This window comes from Esox lucius, chromosome 5 (genome assembly GCF_011004845.1).
Source record: "Esox lucius isolate fEsoLuc1 chromosome 5, fEsoLuc1.pri, whole genome shotgun sequence".
NCBI classification, from domain to species: Eukaryota; Metazoa; Chordata; class Actinopteri; order Esociformes; family Esocidae; genus Esox; species Esox lucius.
The window spans coordinates 10,411,670-10,429,780 of NC_047573.1; the positions used below are offsets into that span (position 1 = coordinate 10,411,670).

Sequence of the window (18,111 nt, forward strand, 5' to 3'; positions counted from 1 at the left end):
TTAATTTAATTAAGTACTTTTTTGAAATACAAACAATATAATTGACTCTACGCATAATTGTATTAAATATTCCATTTAATAGGCATATCATCGATTATAAACTGCTCAAGCAGAAAACATCTAAATTAATGTAATATTGTTTTAAAGGAAATTGTTGTAACTTCTGCCCTTCAGCATCTAAAACAATAGTTGAAACAATGTATATATGACACTAGATAGCCTTAACTAGTTATAACAGTTAGCAAGCTTGGCATTCTAGCTAATGCAGGCTGTCCTGCATTCCCTAGGCTAGATATACAGATACATATGGGCAGCTTACAAACCAGGCAGCTAGTCTGCTACTTAGATGAATCCCTGTTGTGGAGAAATATAGCCAACAACTTGCTTTTCGAGTCCATTTCGACCTATTTATTCCTCCAAATCTTGAAAGCGATTTATGTTTTCCCCAGAACTATCCTAACTTCTGTAAGACTGGCAACGTTACCAATGAATGAAACAAAATAACGAAGCTAAAATCATCGGGAAGATGCCACATTTATTGACCGAGAATAGGTTGACAATAACAAACTATTTGAGAAGAACTCAAATAACATCTCTTTCTAATAATTTTTATTTAAAACATTTGTTTGCATGGTGAAAGTCTTACAAAGGGCTCCTTAAATTATAAAAAAAGTGCTAACTCCATACAAAATTGTAGTAGCAGCATTAGATGACATAATTGCAAAGAAGCAAATGGCTACCCCTTGAGTTGTGGTCTGCTCAGGCCATCAGTGTTGTTCTTTGTTAATGAAGGCATCTTCATTATCATAGGTTCTTCACTTAACCACTTTGTGAATATAATGCAAGTCCTACTAAGACACTAACGTAAACACCTACATGGAAATCTTAGTACATTTTGATAAAAGCACTTTGTCATAGTTTGTTCAAAACCGAGGTAGGATGCTTTCAGTTTAAGGTGGAATATTAAATGATTTTTTAAAAATATTTTGCAGTCAACCCGTAAGTGTAATTTTCTCTGGATAAGAGTATCTGTTAAATGAACAAAATGTAAACTTTATTTAGATCCTATGAATATGATCAACAGATAGTATGACTATCAACAAAACTGGGCAAGCAAAGTGCTACAGAAGTACAGTACATCTACAAACTGTCTCCTTAGGATTTTCCAAATAGTGTTACAAACGATGTTAATAGCTAGCACTGCTTTGTGATATGAGATTTGACACAGATGTTACATTCTAATTAGTTTTATATAAATAACATATATTGCAAATTAGTATTTCGTGACGTGAAACCTAGACATTTTAAATACCTGTCTCGGAATTGGTAAGTAGAAAGTCAAGCGAAAAAAGTATACCCCCTGGAAAGTTGTCTTTCTTATAACATATTTGGACATACGCATATGTAACCTTCACTGCAACACCACTAAGAAATAAACATAACATAATAAATTCCACTGAAAGGTTTTACACTACTTGAAATAATTTATTAATCAAAAATAAACTGATTGTGCAGTGTCTTTCTGACAGTTGACACATAGACTTTAACACTGATTGTGCCGTGTCTTTCTGACATTTGACACATACACTTAAACACTGATTGTGGCAAAGGAGACCTGAAGATCCCCTGATGTGACCAAGGTGTTCTTGGAGACTTCTATAAATAACTTTCTATCAACTCTTAGTCTGAATATGGTGGGAATATCGGTCATATGTAGATAGCTAGTGGTCACGGACAGTGAAAATTATGTACTTCACACTGCTTGGAAATGGCTCATGAGCATTTGGTGTTTTGATAGTGTCTATTCTTTAAGGAAGGCTGGACTCCAACTTAATCTCTAATGATTTCATAATAAATTGCACTCAAATTATGTTATGGTAAAGATAGGGGTGTACTAACTTTTATCCACATGTGGAAATATCATTTCTGTTTATTATAATTGCTTAAATAATTTAGAATTAAAAAGGAAGAAACCTTTCTGAGGGGGTACTTACTTTTTTACATGACTATCTATACACAGCGTCGGGTACTGATTAATAAAATATTAAACACTTAAGTTCATATGTTTCAAAAATGTTCACTGTTGTTCATTAGCCTGATCTTATACTCATTTTTATTTTATTTTTTTATCTAACCTTTAATTGAGAGGAAGACATTCAAAAAAACGAATCGGTCATCAAGAGATTATTATTCAAAAACAGCTATGCTACAATCATTGGCACCTTTGCATTTAGTACTTTGTACACCCTCCCTTTGCCAAGATGGCCACTGGCTGATTTGTGAAGGTCAACAACCTTTTGTCTCATATTTGTGCGTTTCTGGCCTTTTCCCATGTTAATGGCTGACTGAGGGAGTGTAGCCTGTATCTCAGATATTTTTCAGTCACTTTATTTACCAAGAGTGCCAATAATTCTAGAGGGCACTATCAAAAATCTACCTAAATAAACTAAGATGAAAAATAATAGTTTGATAATAGGTTATAATTTGATCTAGATGTTGGCACAATATTGGAACACAACATTGAAAATATGATACATAACTAACATCAAAACTGTATGGCCATCAGACCAATGTCCTTCTCAAACTACAAACAAAATGTTTGTGTGTGGTATGTACTCTATATGAGTGACAGTGGTGACTATTTACACAATGCCAAAGTGTGCGTATAGACTCTTTTCGTACTTCAGATGCATGTACACAGATGCTTATTCTCTACAACATTGTTGATATCCTCAGAGGATGCATTACATAGCTAGCTATGAAGCCAAGGCATGGTCAAATGTCAAACAGATAAAGCCAGAATGATAAAATACTTCAAGCCATCAGTCTTGTGTACGTTCATGGTCATCAGTCCCACACACTGCTAAGTTTGTCAAGATCCTGACATCACTGTGAAGCTACATATCTTTTTGATGTGAGCACACATCAGTTGCATGTAACACTTCCTTTTAAACAAAAATGCCTCTATAGGTTTCAGTTGTGGTCAGTTGGTTATGACAGGTGATGAACTGATAGTTTAAATGCACACTACATCAAACAAACTCAGGAGACCTCTTTTAAAATGGCTATAAATAACTGTCTCCCTTTAAAATTATACTCTCTTCTTCCAAACAGAAGTTCTAAAAATAAAATCTACATATTTGATAACGTTATAACAGATAGTGAAGAGTGAGTCAAATCAGTAAACTCTGCATTTACTCTCTGCTCACTCAACATTGTTGTTGTCTTTCACAGCAATTCTTTTCAGTATAGATATCCCATGCGCTACGAGTGTCCCCTAGTGGTCAAACCAGATAAATATTCTCAACATTGGCAAACGAAAGTAGTACCCTAAACTTCAACATGGAGATTCAGTGTGGAATATGAGGAGGTATTCACCCTAGCTTTAGAACCTCAATACAGTATAGGTGGCCAGGGTAGAGAAACAGGCGGTGTACGCATAAGGAGGGTTCAGTGCCTTTTGCTCTCCAGTAGGCCCCTCCAGTCGTCTGCCCAGGATAGCAGACGACGCCGACTGAAGCTGGGGGGTATATGTTTGTTGTGGCAGGCAGTGAACAGGACGTGCTCCCAGGATGGGTTAGGCTCAACACCTGCAACAGAGGCACATCACAACTGTAATGTAACTCTCAAGGGCCAGATGTGCTGACTATCTAAAATATCAAATATCTACATGAATGACTGTAGCACGCACATGGCCGCTTCATATAAACACACACCATGAATGACTGTAGCACGCACATGGCCGCTTCATATAAACACACACCATGAATGACTGTAGCACGCACATGGCCGCTTCATATAAACACACACCATGAATGACTGTAGCACGCACATGGCCGCTTCATATAAACACACACCATGAATGACTGTAGCACGCACATGGCCGCTTCATATAAACACACACCATGAATGACTGTAGCACGCACATGGCCGCTTCATATAAACACACACCATGAATGACTGTAGCACGCACATGGCCGCTTCATATAAACACACACCATGAATGACTGTAGCACGCACATGGCCGCTTCATATAAACACACACCATGAATGACTGTAGCACGCACATGGCCGCTTCATATAAACACACACCATGAATGACTGTAGCACGCACATGGCCGCTTCATATAAACACACACCATGAATGACTGTAGCACGCACATGGCCGCTTCATATAAACACACACCAATTCCGAGTTATAAATACTTTACTTACCAATGAGCTCTGGCTTGTCGTCTATGAGGATGTCCCCAGTGACTACAGTCTTGTCTCTGGTCAGGATGATCTGTTCCAAGAAGTCAAAGCCCAGGTGCTTGTCAATCCAAGCATACTGGACGGACACACACACGTAAGTGAAAAGACCAGACACTGTCAGAAATATGTATTCCCAAAAGCATTCAACTACCAGCTTAAAGGATAGCTACTTCGACTCCAAACGTACCTTTTCGTATGGGCAGTGTATATAATGTTTTATAGGGCTGGTGCAAATAAAGACATCTGTGCTGTAAAATGGAGAAGAAAGCATTTGGTTTAGTTTGTCGATTTTCAATAAGATGTTGTTTCTGAATGCAAAGAGGATGGCCTAACATACAAAAATTGGCTAATAATATTGGCGCAGAACAAACGGTGGACTTATTGTTTAAATGTGGAGGACATTTGCTCTTGGTATATGCCTGTTACACAAAAATAATCAAAAACAAAAGGTGAAGCAAAGGTTCAGAATATAAAGTGGCTTCAGCATTTCTTAAAAGAAACATGATGAAACATTAGACGTGAAAAAAGTCAGCAGAGCACAAAAACTGTGCCCTTCAGGAAAATGTTACATTACGCTACTCCAGGCCTAGGGCCACATTGCCAGCCTTCCTTAATCTTCTCATCTGACATGGTTATGCATGTGGTAACATAAAACGTGACTTGTTCCCTTTGAACAGTTGACCCAGTACAGCACATGGAAAGTGTAATTGAAATACACGTATTTACAAAATATGGTAAACTGTTCAAATAGGGTTTGACTGGCCATAGACAGTATACTGTTCCAACTTACTTCTCCATTTTAGCCATCTCCTTGACGGCCTGCACACCTCCAGGAATGGGTTCCAGCTCTATAAAGAAGTCCTTTGACTCCCAAATGCTGATGGCCTTCTCCTACAGTCAATATAGCTTCTGCTTATCATCCAAAGACCTTTATATGTGCGTGTTAATTTACAGCAGTCAGACTAGATGTATGGCATACTCTAATATTCCACCTGCCTTTAGTCTATCTTCACGCTTGACATAATCAAGCGGTAAGCTATGTTATGGCAGTCATCTTTACCAAGTGCATACTGGAAATGGAAATACATGGTTGTCTGGAGAAACTAGGGTTGCATTGTCGAACAGTGAGCTTTAATCACTGGAGCAAACGTTTGAATGGGGTTAAACTACACACGACACTACTTATAACTTGTATCATCTACAAATTATGCAACGAAGAAGCTATTCTTGCCACATTTTGCCACATGCTGGGGAATTCTGGAATTAATAAGGTACATAAAAAGTAAGACAAAGCTATACAGACAAGTTATAACATGTTTTTGCCGGTTATCAGACTAAATTATCAGTTCAAAACTACTTACACACAGATCACTCCTCAAGCTCCCATATTGAGACGACACCCAGAATCCTCGTCTGTCCTCCAGGGTAATGTAAGGTTCGTTAGGATACCTAGCCCGAAATTTCTTCAGGAATCCTCCTTCAAAATCTGCAATAACCCCGTCCATGTCCACCAGAACCCGAAGTCGCTTACCAGAGGAAGAAGACATCTTCGCGAAAATACAGTTGAATTGGTTATGAAACAAGGTTCTTTCTCTACCGAGTAGACGTACCGTCACAGGCAGTATTGACATTATTTTCATGGTTTGCAAATTGTTGTCGGCGATTAAATTATTCCTTCAGCTCGAAACCTTTCAATGTGTTATTCCGAATGAGGTACCATCTTAATACCGATATTTGGATGTTATTGAACAATTTTTTCTAATGCAATCAACTTTCACCGTGTGAGATATATTGTTTATATTTTCTGGTTTTAACCTTTATTACAGTTGTTCAAACTTAGGCACTTGGCCTATATATAGCATTAGCTAGCAAGAATGCTAGCCAGCTATGTTGATTAGCACACAGCAGGGTCAAAATGACCTAATCCTATTCCATTAGGTATTTGGACTTATTCACGACGGTAGTCAGACTGGTACAGATATTAGTGTCGCATCGTACAACCCCTGGCAATCTCACATCAGCTTTGGACTACTGTATGATGCAAAGGCGCCCAGAAGTGTCGCACACACCCAACTAACGTTACTCAATAAAATCCGTACAAATGAAATCAGCGTCTTGTGAGCAACATTAAAATAAGACTTCCGGGTCACGAAAATATGGACAATTTCAAAATAAAGGTGGCTAGCGTTTATACATTTAATTCATTGTATTCATTGTACCTCAAGAAATTGTACCTCTCAAAACAATGACAACAATTCACATTTAATCATACTTAAGAGTAATTTCAATGTAAACTGGGTATTAAAACGTTACAAGGTCAAAATTCTGACAATGCGAATGACTGAATAAGGAATACATATAGCCTCATAGCTCAAAAACGTTTGAATGTTCCACAGAGAAAGCAGTGTAGGAATTGTTCAGGAGAGTGTGTAGAGTAAGTCAAACCTGTCTAATCATGGGGAATGGTGTGCTATATCTATCAACACAATATTTTCCACACCCTCTTGAGCCCTTAATGCAAAACACTATTATAGACTGTACATGTACATATTGTCCTATACAGAAAAAAAACTATTCTATACGCCGCAGTAAATGTATTGTAGGAAATGTTCAGGCTGTAAAGAGTGATTATATGCTAAAAAAAAGTCAAAGGGCATAATGTATTTGCAATTGTTGCTGGCATTTTACTCAGCCCATACCATTGGCCACAATGTAACTCAATGTGAATGAAATAAATATTTTGCCCTATACAGAAAAAAAACTATTCTATACGCCCCAGTGAATGCATTGTAGGAAATGTTCAGGAGAATATATAGAGTGATTATATGTTGGAAAATCAAGGGCCACTATGTAATTGCAACTGTTGTTGGTGTTTTACTCCATCAGTTCCATTGGCCACTATGTAACTCAATGGATATGAAATACATATTGCCTCATACAGAAAGAAAAGTATATTTGCTACATTGAATACATTGTAAGAAATCTACAGGAGAGTGTGAAGATTGAAAATATGCTGGGAAATCAAGAGGAACTATGTATTTGCTGGCATTTTACTCCATTGGCCACAATGTAACTCAATGGACATGAAAAACGTATTTCCCTATACAGGGGCAAAGAACACTTTTTACAGTTACTAATCTTGCAATATATGCATTTCTTTTGATGATGCCTATTTTTTATTATGATGTAAATTGGTTCAAAAACCCCTTAATGATGATTAAAATTATGTGTACCGTGACGTCGCCCGGTATGGCGCAGCCGGGGCCCCACCCTGGAGCCAGGCCCGGGGTTGGGGCTCGTATGCGAGCGCCTGGTGGCCGGGCCTTCCCCCATGGGGCCCGGCCGGGCTCAGCCCGAACGGGCGACGTGGGGCCGCCCTCCCGTGGGCTCACCACCCACAGGAGGGACCATAAGGGGCCGGTGCGAAGAGGATCGGGCGGCAGTCGAAGGCAGGGGCCTAGACAACCCGATCTCTGGACACGGAAACTAGCTCTAGGGACGTGGAATGTCACCTCGCTGGCGGGGAAGGAGCCTGAGTTAGTGCGTGAGGTTGAGAGGTTCCGATTAGAGGTAGTCGGGATCACCTCTACGCACGGCTTGGGCTCTGGAACCACACTCCTTGAGAGAGGATGGACTCTTCACCACTCTGGAGTTGCCCATGGTGAGAGGCGGCGGGCTGGTGTGGGTTTGCTTATAGCTCCCCAGCTCTGCCGCCATGTGTTGGAGTTTACCCCGGTGAACGAGAGGGTCGTTTCCCTGCGCCTACGGGTCGGGGATAGGTCTCTCACTGTTGTTTGTGCCTACGGGCCGAACGGCAGTGCAGAGTACCCGACCTTCTTGGAGTCTCTGGGAGGGGTGCTGGAAAGTGCTCCGACTGGGGACTCTATTGTTCTACTGGGGGACTTCAACGCCCACGTGGGCAACGACAGTGACACCTGGAGGGGCGTGATTGGGAGGAACGGCCCCCCTGATCTGAACCCGAGTGGTGTTCAGTTATTGGACTTCTGTGCTAGTCACAGTTTGTCCATAACGAACACCATGTTCAAGCATAAGGGTGTCCATCAGTGCACGTGGCACCAGGACACCCTAGGCCGCAGGTCGATGATCGACTTTGTTGTCGTCTCATCTGACCTGCGGTCGTATGTCTTGGACACTCGGGTGAAGAGAGGGGCGGAGCTGTCAACTGATCACCACCTGGTGGTGAGTTGGATCCGATGGCGGGGGAAGAAGCTGGACAGACTCGGCAGGCCCAAGCGTACTGTAAGGGTCTGCTGGGAACGTCTGGCCGAGTCTCCTGTCAGAGAGATCTTCAACTCCCACCTCCGGCAGAGCTTCGACTGGATCCCGAGGGAGGCTGGAGATATTGAGTCCGAGTGGACCATGTTCTCCACCGCCATTGTCGAAGCGGCCGCTCGGAGCTGTGGCCGTAAGGTCTCCGGTGCCTGTCGAGGCGGCAATCCCCGAACCCGGTGATGGACACCGGAAGTAAGGGATGCCGTCAAGCTGAAGAAGGAATCCTATCAGGCCTGGTTGGCTTGTGGGACTCCTGACGCAGCTGACGGGTACCGACAGGCCAAGCGGGCTGCAGCCCGGGTGGTTGTGGAGGCAAAAACTCGGGCCTGGGAGGAGTTCGGTGAGGCCATGGAGAAGGACTATCGGCTGGCCTCGAAGAGATTCTGGCAAACCATCCGGCGCCTCAGGAGAGGGAAACAGTGCCCTACCAACGCTGTTTACAGTAGAGGTGGGCAGCTGTTGACCTCAACTGAGGATGTCGTCGGGCGGTGGAAGGAGTACTTCGAGGATCTCCTCAATCCCGCTGTCACTTCTTCCATTGAGGAAGCAGAGGATGAGGTATCAGAGGTGGACTCGTCCATCACCCGGGCTGAAGTCACTGAGGTGGTCAAGAAACTCCTCGGTGGCAAGGCACCGGGGGTGGATGAGATCCGCCCTGAGTACCTCAAGTCTCTGGATGTTGTGGGGCTGTCTTGGTTGACACGCCTGTGCAACATCGCGTGGCGGTCGGGGACAGTGCCTCTGGGATGGCAGACCGGGGTGGTGGTCCCTCTTTTTAAGAAGGGGGACCGGAGGGTGTGTTCCAACTATAGGGGGATCACACTTCTCAGCCTCCCCGGGAAAGTCTATGCCAGGGTTCTGGAGAGGAGAATACGGCCGATAGTAGAACCTCGGATTCAGGAGGAACAGTGTGGTTTTCGTCCGGGCCGTGGAACACTGGACCAGCTCTATACCCTCTACAGGGTGTTGGAGGGTTCATGGGAGTTTGCCCAACCAATCCACATGTGTTTTGTGGATTTGGAGAAGGCATTCGACTGTGTCCCTCGCGGCATCTTGTGGAGGGTGCTTGGGGAATATGGGGTCCTGGGTCCTTTGCTAAGGGCTGTCAGGTCCCTGTACAACCGAAGCAGGAGCTTGGTCCGCATTGCCGGCAGTAAGTCAGACTTGTTCCCAGTGCATGTTGGACTCCGGCAGGGCTGCCCTTTGTCACCGGTTATGTTCGTAATTTTTATGGACAGAATTTCTAGGCGCAGCCAGGGGCCGGAGGGTGTCAGGTTTGGGGACCACACAATTTCGTCTCTGCTCTTTGCAGATGATGTTGTCGTGTTGGCCCCTTCTAACCAGGACCTTCAGCATGCGCTGGGACGGTTTGCAGCCGAGTGTGAAGCGGTGGGGATGAAAATCAGTACCTCCAAATCCGAGGCCATGGTCCTCAGTCGGAAAAGGGTGGCTTGCCCACTTCAGGTTGGTGGAGAGTGCCTGCCTCAAGTGGAGGAGTTTAAGTATCTAGGGGTCTTGTTCACGAGTGAGGGAAGGATGGAACGGGAGATTGACAGACGGATCGGTGCAGCTTCTGCAGTAATGCGGTCGATGTATCTGTCTGTCGTGGTGAAGAAAGAGCTGAGCCGCAAGGCGAAGCTCTCGATTTACCAGTCAATCTACGTTCCTACTCTCACCTATGGTCAAGAGCTTTGGGTCATGACCGAAAGGACAAGATCCCGGATACAGGCGGCCGAAATGAGCTTTCTCCGCAGGGTGGCCGGGCGATCCCTTAGAGATAGGGTGAGAAGCTCGGTCACCCGGGAGGAGCTCAGAGTAGAGCCGCTGCTCCTCCACATCGAGAGGGGTCAGCTGAGGTGGCTTGGGCATCTTTTTCGGATGCCTCCGGAACGCCTTCCTGGGAAGGTGTTCCGGTCCCGTCCCACCGGGAGGAGACCCCGGGGAAGACCTAGGACACGCTGGAGGGACTATGTCTCCCGGCTGGCCTGGGAACGCCTCGGTGTCCCCCCGGAAGAGCTGGAGGAAGTGTCTGGGGAGAGGGAAGTCTGGGCATCCCTGCTTAGACTGCTGCCCCCGCGACCCGGCCCCGGATAAGCGGAAGAAGATGTGTGTGTGTGTGTGTGTGTGTGTGATGTAAATTGGACAGTAGGGCAAGGAAGACTTGATTTATACAAAAATACCAAAGTATTTCACTTTTGCAACTGTCAAAAGTCCACATTTCATGTGCTTCAGTAGAACTTACAACACCTGACTTTATCTGGAAAAAACATTGTTTTTAGGTACTCATTATTGACAATGGACCAGAACAGTGATATTTAAATGTTTTCTAAAGTTTATTATTGTAATTAGTATAAATGAATAATTTTACTTATAACCTTGCATGACTGATATTACCTATGCATCTTGTAATAATCTGTTTTGATGCTGTAATATCAATAATGTCAGTTCTGTAATGTTATGTTGGTGCTATAAAATGTATTACATTGTCCCGTTTTTATTGTTACAAACCAAATTCGAGGATTTGTGTTATTTCATTGCTTGACATACACTCACCTAAAGGATTATTAGGAACACCATACTAATACTGTGTTTGACCCCCTTTCACCTTCAGAACTGCCTTAATTCTACGTGGCATTGATTCAACAAGGTGCTGAAAGCATTCTTTAGAAATGTTGGCCCATATTGATAGGATAGCATCTTGCAGTTGATGGAGATTTGTGGGATGCACATCCAGGGCACGACGCTCCCGTTCCACCACATCCCAAAGATGCTCTATTGGTTTGAGATCTGGTGACAGTGGGGGCCATTTCAGTACAGTGAACTCATTGTCATGTTCAAGAAACCAATTTGAAATGATTCGAGCTTTGTGACATGGTGCATTATCCTGCTGGAAGTAGCCATCAGAGGATGGGTACATGGTGGTCATAAAGGGATGGAAATGGTCGGAAACAATGCTCAGGTAGGCCGTGGCATTTCAACGATCCCCAATTGGCACTAAGGGGGCTAAAGTGTGCCAAGAAAACATCCCCCACACCATTACACCACCACCACCAGCATGTACAGTGGTAACAAGGCATGATGGATCCACGTTCTCATTCTGTTTACGCCAAATTTTGACTCTACCATCTGAATGTCTCAACAGAAATCGAGACTCATCAGACCAGGCACCATTCTTCAACTGTCCAATTTTGGTGAGCTCGTGCAAATTGTAGCCTCTTTTTCCTATTTGTAGTTGAGATGAGTGGTACCCGGTGGGGTCTTCTGCTGTTGTAGCCCATCCGCCTTAAGGTTGTGCGTGTTATGGCTTCACAAATGCTTTGCTGCATACCTCGGTTGTAACAAGTGGTTATTTCAGTCAAAGTTGCTCAGCTTGAATCAGTCGGCCCATTCTCCTCTGACCTCTAGCATCAATAAGGCATTTTCGCCCACAGGACTGCCGCATACTGGATGTTTTTCCCTTTTCATACCATTCTTTCTAAACCCTAGAAATGGTTGTGTGTGAAAATCCCAGTAACTGAGCAGATTGTGAAATACTCAGACTGGCAACCATGCCATGCTCAAAATTGCTTAAATCACCTTTCTTTCCCATTCTGACATTCAGTTTGGAGTTCAGGAGATTGTCTTGACCAGGACCACACCCCTAAATGCATTGAAGCAACTGCCATTTGATCGGTTGATTAGATAATTGCATTAATGAGAAATTTAACAGGTGTTCCTAATAATCCTTTAGGTGAGTGTAGATTGCAAGTTTTGTATTTGGGCTGTAGTGACCCTTCAACAAAAATCACCAAGAAAGAATGAGTCATGACATTTTCCCTTCAAAATCTAAGTCAAAATATTGAAACAAGGAAACACTTGTCAGTTCCTCAGTATTGTATAAAAGCCATTGGGAAACATGGACCATGGAGTCCGAAAGGTAAACTAACAAAATGTTACATTTAACGTATCAATATGAGCTGTCTAGCTCAATAGAGGAGAACGTGCATGCATTCAGCAGGAGATCACTATGGGAGAGATCAGTCACAGGTGCTAGACTCACAGCCACGAGTACAATCATTCCGGAAAGCTGACAGACAATTCAGAGTAACAGCAATAATGTATGCATTGAGTGTGAAGTGTATGTGTTGTTATTTATTCTGCTCATCTTATACATTTTCATTTATTATTTACATATGCGTTGTCCGGGTAATCAAACCCACAATCCTTGTGTTGCATGAGCCATGTTTTATCATCTGATCTACAGTAGACAATGTAATAACAGTGAAATGAGGCCCCCAGTTTAATGCAGAGTTCCTGAAATATGCACAGCAACAGGTAGAGTGCACTAGCCTTACAAAGGTTTGACAACCGTCAGGCGTAGAGAAGTGAATGCTTTTAGCACCTGCAATATGTTTGTGATGCTAGGCGAAAATAGTTAACATTCCTTATTGGACAGAACTGCAATCATTATATATTCCCAAAACTTTTTATTTTTTATTAAAGGAACACATTTGAATAATAATAATAACTATCATAGCAATATTTGTTTAGTAAATGTGTTTATTACCGCAGTATGTCTGACATGTCCCTTTAAAAGACCGTGTCCTAAACCAAAAACGCGTTGGTTCCTGTGGTTCTAACAAAGGTCTCGCGATACTTATTTCAGTGGCGGCTGTGTGGCCCCCTGTCTCAGCCCGGACGGAGTTGTTTCTGCCATTTGAATGAAAAACAGTCTGAATTGCTACCACTTTGGACCGATGAAATAATGGCTTCAGCCTTGGAGCAGTTCGTGAACAATGTGCGGCAGCTTTCTGCTCAAGGTATGAACACCAAACATGTTTTATTTCTCAGACGAGTGGGAACTGTTAGCCGATTCTCACCAATGCTTTGCTGTGCTGATATACTAGCATACTTAGCCAATGAGTTAGCTAGGCTAGGTAGCCAAACTGGATACAGTAGATCCCCTTTCTGCTTTATCATGTAAACACAGCGCTAAATGTGATTGTTTATGGAAACAAGGCCTCAAAAAAGTTGTCCAGAAAGATACGTTTTTACCACGGGTAACTAAATTGTACATCTAACAGCGCTGCAAACCAGTACGTTTCTTTACGTCTTACTTTTTGTTTTTGTTCGAGAAAATAATTTCTTGGGAATGCCTACCGGTAGTCCCGCCCTAAGCACGCGCAATTGGCTGAACAGCACCATTGTCAAATACTATTGGTTGATAGGCCCATCTGTAACTCAATAGGCATGACATCCACGGCTAATGCAACCCAGTGCAGGCCTTGGCTTGACAGGACACCTGACCCGACGATATATTTTAACTGCAAAGACTGCGAACTATGCAGCTAGAATGTTTTTCAGTGCAAAAACATGTTGAATGTTCTTAGTGGCCCCGTTATTGTATTGCTCTTTTGCCTTTTTCAATTATGTTTGTTCTGTTACCAGTCTTGGTAGTTTGGGTGGTACAGAGTTTGAGTTAATCTATTATTAGCCTATGCCACAAAATCGTTTGAAATAAGAATGAATATGGAAGAAACATAATTACAGTTGGGTTCTTATTTATGGGTTACATTGGTTCTCTAACTTAATTATCAGTAGCCTCGCTTTACACCCATTCTACAGTACTGGCTTACTGAGTCTCTAGTTATGTAGTATTTGTCACTAAGGAAAATAGGTCACAGAACTTTGCTTTCAAAGTTTTTGTCAGCATGTGAGCCAAGGAAAACACATGTCATTGCTGTCTGTTTTTATTTTTTAATTTAGAGTTTAATCCATATATTTTAATTAAATGCTTTGTTGATGACTTAGATATTGCCCCTACTATCCAAAACACATACTGATTGAGGACACATCCATGGTTTAAAGCATAATTACAGTGGTTGCTCTATGCTGACACAACTAGACACAGAATCCAGTACCCCTATTCTGCACCTTTCTGGGGCTAGAAGCGGGGCTAAATTGTCAGGTGCTAGCGTTGTTTGCTTACATATTTTTACTGTTCCAGGTCAGATGACACAGCTGTGTGAACTGATCAATAAGAGTGGAGAGCTGTTGGCCAAGAACCTGTCCCACCTGGATACTGTGCTGGGTGCCTTGGACATACAGGAACACTCCCTGGGGGTGCTGGCAGTGCTGTGAGTAGCCTGCTCTCCTCTGCAGTCCTCGAATCACCCGAACAATCATTTTAAATCAATCACCGATGAATGCTATGACTTTGAGGGAATTTCTCTTTACTGTACCAATGTGCACTTGAGGCTCAAGACTATCTGACGGATCAAGGTGTCTAGCGTTGGTGTTTACAATAAACGATGTCCTTTGGGAAATGCTCACACATGGTCTACAATTGTAGTTTTTTTTTCATCTACCATGACAATGCTTTTCTTGCATTTTCACTGCCAATTTTTATTTTCTTACAGGTTTGTGAAATTCTCCATGCCAAACATCCCTGACTTTGAGACACTCTTTTCCCAAGTCCAACTCTTTATTAGTACCTGCAATGGGGAGCACATCCGATATGCAACAGACACTTGTAAGTTGAAATGTCACTCACTTTTTTTTTTTTAAAGTAAATTATTATTTACATTGATTGAACCTGTTGAACACCACATTATTGCTTCACAGTTGCCGGCCTCTGCCATCAGTTGACAAATGCCCTTGTAGAACGGAAACAGGTGAGACTTGTCAAATGGCTGCACATTTTTTTTAACCAGAAGAGCTGTTGCATGAACTGACGATTTAAAACAGGTTTACTGTAAATATGTGTTATACGATAATTTGTTTCTTAAAGGGTGTGGGGGATGGGTGGGTGTGTGATCAACATCAGTGGGCTAGCTCATCAGTATTCTCTTACTCCCCTCTGAGTGTGTTTTGGGAGAATCGCTGATCAAGCCAAGGGCCATATGCCACAGCCTGATTGTTGTTTGTCCACCTTCTATTCCATTGTGCCACTGAACGGGAATCTTTTGGGCGTCCTCATTGGCAACATCTTAAGCTAGCTATGGGATGGGAGCTCACAGCACATTCTTATTTGTGACATGGTTTAATGCATTTCTTCTCTTCACAGCCATTGAGGGGTGTCGGAATTTTAAAACAGGCAATAGACAAAATGCAGATGAACACAAACCAACTTACCTCAGTTCATGCAGACCTGTGTCAGGTAAGTAAACTGGTTCATGTCCCTGGTATATTGTAGTGTATATGATTTGTGAATGTAATGGTGCTTGGTTCCGGGAATAAAAATGATTAACCCTCAATTATTTATCTGTGCATCCACAGCTGTGCTTGTTAGCGAAGTGCTTCAAGCCCGTCCTCCCGTTTCTCGAACTTGACATGATGGACATCTGTAAGGAAAATGGCGCTTATGACGCTAAGCACTTTTTATGTTACTACTATTACGGAGGAATGATCTACACGGGTCTGAAGAACTTTGAGCGAGCGCTGTATTTTTATGAACAGGTACTGGCTGATTTAAGAACCGCGTGTGCGCAGTTTTAGATATGATGTAGTGTGTTATCAAAAGTAAATTGATCTTGCATAAAACTAGTAAGCCATTTCCTCACTTGAATAGCACTTTGTGACTTTTAAATTAAAATGTTGATGCACTTTATGTATGTATTCATAAATTACTGAAGCTGCTGGGTAGACATTGTCTTTTATGGCAGATCTGTCTGTATTATTTATTATTATTATTATTTGTTTTTGAATGTGCATCTCCAGCTCCTTTGTATGAAATTCTGGTGATCTCTCCTCCGCTCAGGCAATAACCACTCCAGCCATGGCTGTCAGTCACATCATGTTGGAGGCCTATAAGAAGTACATTTTGGTCTCCCTGATTCTGCATGGCAAAGTTCAACAGCTCCCCAAATACACATCACAGATAGTTGGAAGGTTTATAAAGGTGAGAATGAAGAGACGCAATTTACCTTACTTTTCTTTATTTGCAACATCCAAAAATCCACAACATTTTATAGATATTCCATAGCATTACAGGTATTCTACTGCTTTGTTTCCGCAGCCTCTCAGCAATGCATACCATGAACTTGCTCAAGTGTATGGCACCAACAACCCAGCAGAGCTGCGCGCCCAGGTGAACAAACACAGTGAGACCTTTACACGTGACAACAACACAGGCCTGGTCAAGCAGTGCCTGTCCTCCCTCTACAAAAAGAACATCCAGAGGCTAACAAAGGTGTGCTTCCTTTCCTCAACACAAATGCCACCATAAACCCAGATGTCCTTCCTCTAATACCAACTCTACATTACTCAAATATATTGCATGAGTGTCTACACAGATATATGCATTTCTTTAGCTTGGTAGACTTCTCTCTGTGTCTACCAAATATTCATTCAAAGGGAGAGGAGTGCCAAATGGTCAGACAAGCCTTATTTCTTGCAGACTTTCCTGACGCTATCCTTGCAAGACATGGCGAGTCGAGTGCAGCTGTCAGGGCCCCAGGAGGCCGAAAAGTATGTCTTGCACATGGTAAGCAAACCTGACGGCTGGAGGAAAGCCATTCCTTCTCTTAGAACTTTGAGAACACTCCCTTTTGAACTGTATGAAAGATTATGGCCTTCACTTAAAGAGTAGATCGAACTTCGATTTGTCTATTGCTGATATGTTCTGTTCCTTACAGATTGAGGATGGTGAGATCTATGCCAGCATCAACCAAAAGGATGGTATGGTCTGTTTCCATGACAACCCAGAGAAATACAACAACCCGGCAATGCTTCACAAAATTGACCAAGAGGTGAGAAAATTACAATGTTATGTGATAGTTAATGTTGTGTAATAGTTAATGTTAATGTAAAGCTAACTACTCTGGTATGGAAAGTAGTACTAAAGGACTTATCGTGAAGTAAATGCTTTGTTCTGAATCCTTCACAGATGTTGAAGTGTATAGAGCTGGATGAGAAACTAAAGTCCATGGATCAAGAAATCACAGTAAATCCGCAGTTTGTCCAGAAGGTAGGAAGCTTCTTTAGAGGTTTTCCTAAGAGGAGTATATTTGTTAATCATTTGGTTCAGGTTGTTTTTGTTTTCTTCCTATCCTCAGGATGAATAAGTCTTGAAACTACTGCTATTTTAGCTTTCAGTATTCAAAGTCTTGTTAATAGTTTGCATTACCCTGTGTTTCAGAGTATGGGAACGCAGGAGGACGATGTCGGCAGCAAAACGTCAAGTTATTCCTGAGGGCCATAGACAGGGTAGAACACTGCTACTGTTCAGGTTCTCGTTGGATTACTTTTTTTTTTTTTTTTTAAGAGGAGATGCATTCTATTGAGTTATGGACATTGGTCAAGGAAAATCTAAATGTGTGGAATGATAATTTGGTTCTTTCTTTCACGGTGTCTTGAGGAAACCATAACAAAACAATTTTGTCAGTGTTTTATTTATCACTGTTCAGGTGGAAGAGCCACTGCTGCATTAACAAACATAATAAAAACTGGACTTATTTGTTCAAAAAGGTGTGATAAAGCACTGCTTTTCTGTTGCATGTTCTTAAATGTCTCAAAGAGCAGGTGTTTTCCACTTCCTGCTGACATCCTTTTTTGTTTGGGGGGGGGGGGGGGGGGGGGGTCAAA

At 42.4% G+C, this 18,111-nt stretch overlaps 2 protein-coding genes across 2 annotated transcripts; one reads left to right on the forward strand and one right to left on the reverse strand.

Annotated features, from left to right (window-relative positions):
• Positions 1-515: 515 nt before the first annotated feature.
• On the reverse strand, positions 516-6,359 carry LOC105005627 (5'(3')-deoxyribonucleotidase, mitochondrial). The gene is made up of 5 exons (XM_010863695.3): positions 5,616-6,359; positions 5,045-5,145; positions 4,442-4,502; positions 4,216-4,330; positions 516-3,590 (listed from the first exon to the last, which is right to left on the reverse strand). The coding sequence occupies exons 1-5, from the start codon at positions 5,892-5,894 to the stop codon at positions 3,451-3,453; spliced, it is 696 nt and encodes a 231-aa protein (XP_010861997.1). The 5' UTR covers positions 5,895-6,359; the 3' UTR covers positions 516-3,450.
• A 6,804-nt stretch (positions 6,360-13,163) lies between these two features.
• Positions 13,164-17,993, forward strand: cops3 (COP9 signalosome subunit 3). The gene is made up of 12 exons (XM_010865375.5): positions 13,164-13,346; positions 14,534-14,663; positions 14,946-15,058; positions 15,151-15,200; positions 15,593-15,685; positions 15,805-15,984; positions 16,286-16,426; positions 16,544-16,717; positions 16,925-17,011; positions 17,163-17,276; positions 17,414-17,494; positions 17,666-17,993. Exons 1-12 carry the CDS (start codon positions 13,292-13,294, stop codon positions 17,717-17,719), a joined length of 1,272 nt encoding a protein of 423 aa, XP_010863677.1. The 5' UTR covers positions 13,164-13,291; the 3' UTR covers positions 17,720-17,993.
• Positions 17,994-18,111: the final 118 nt, after the last annotated feature.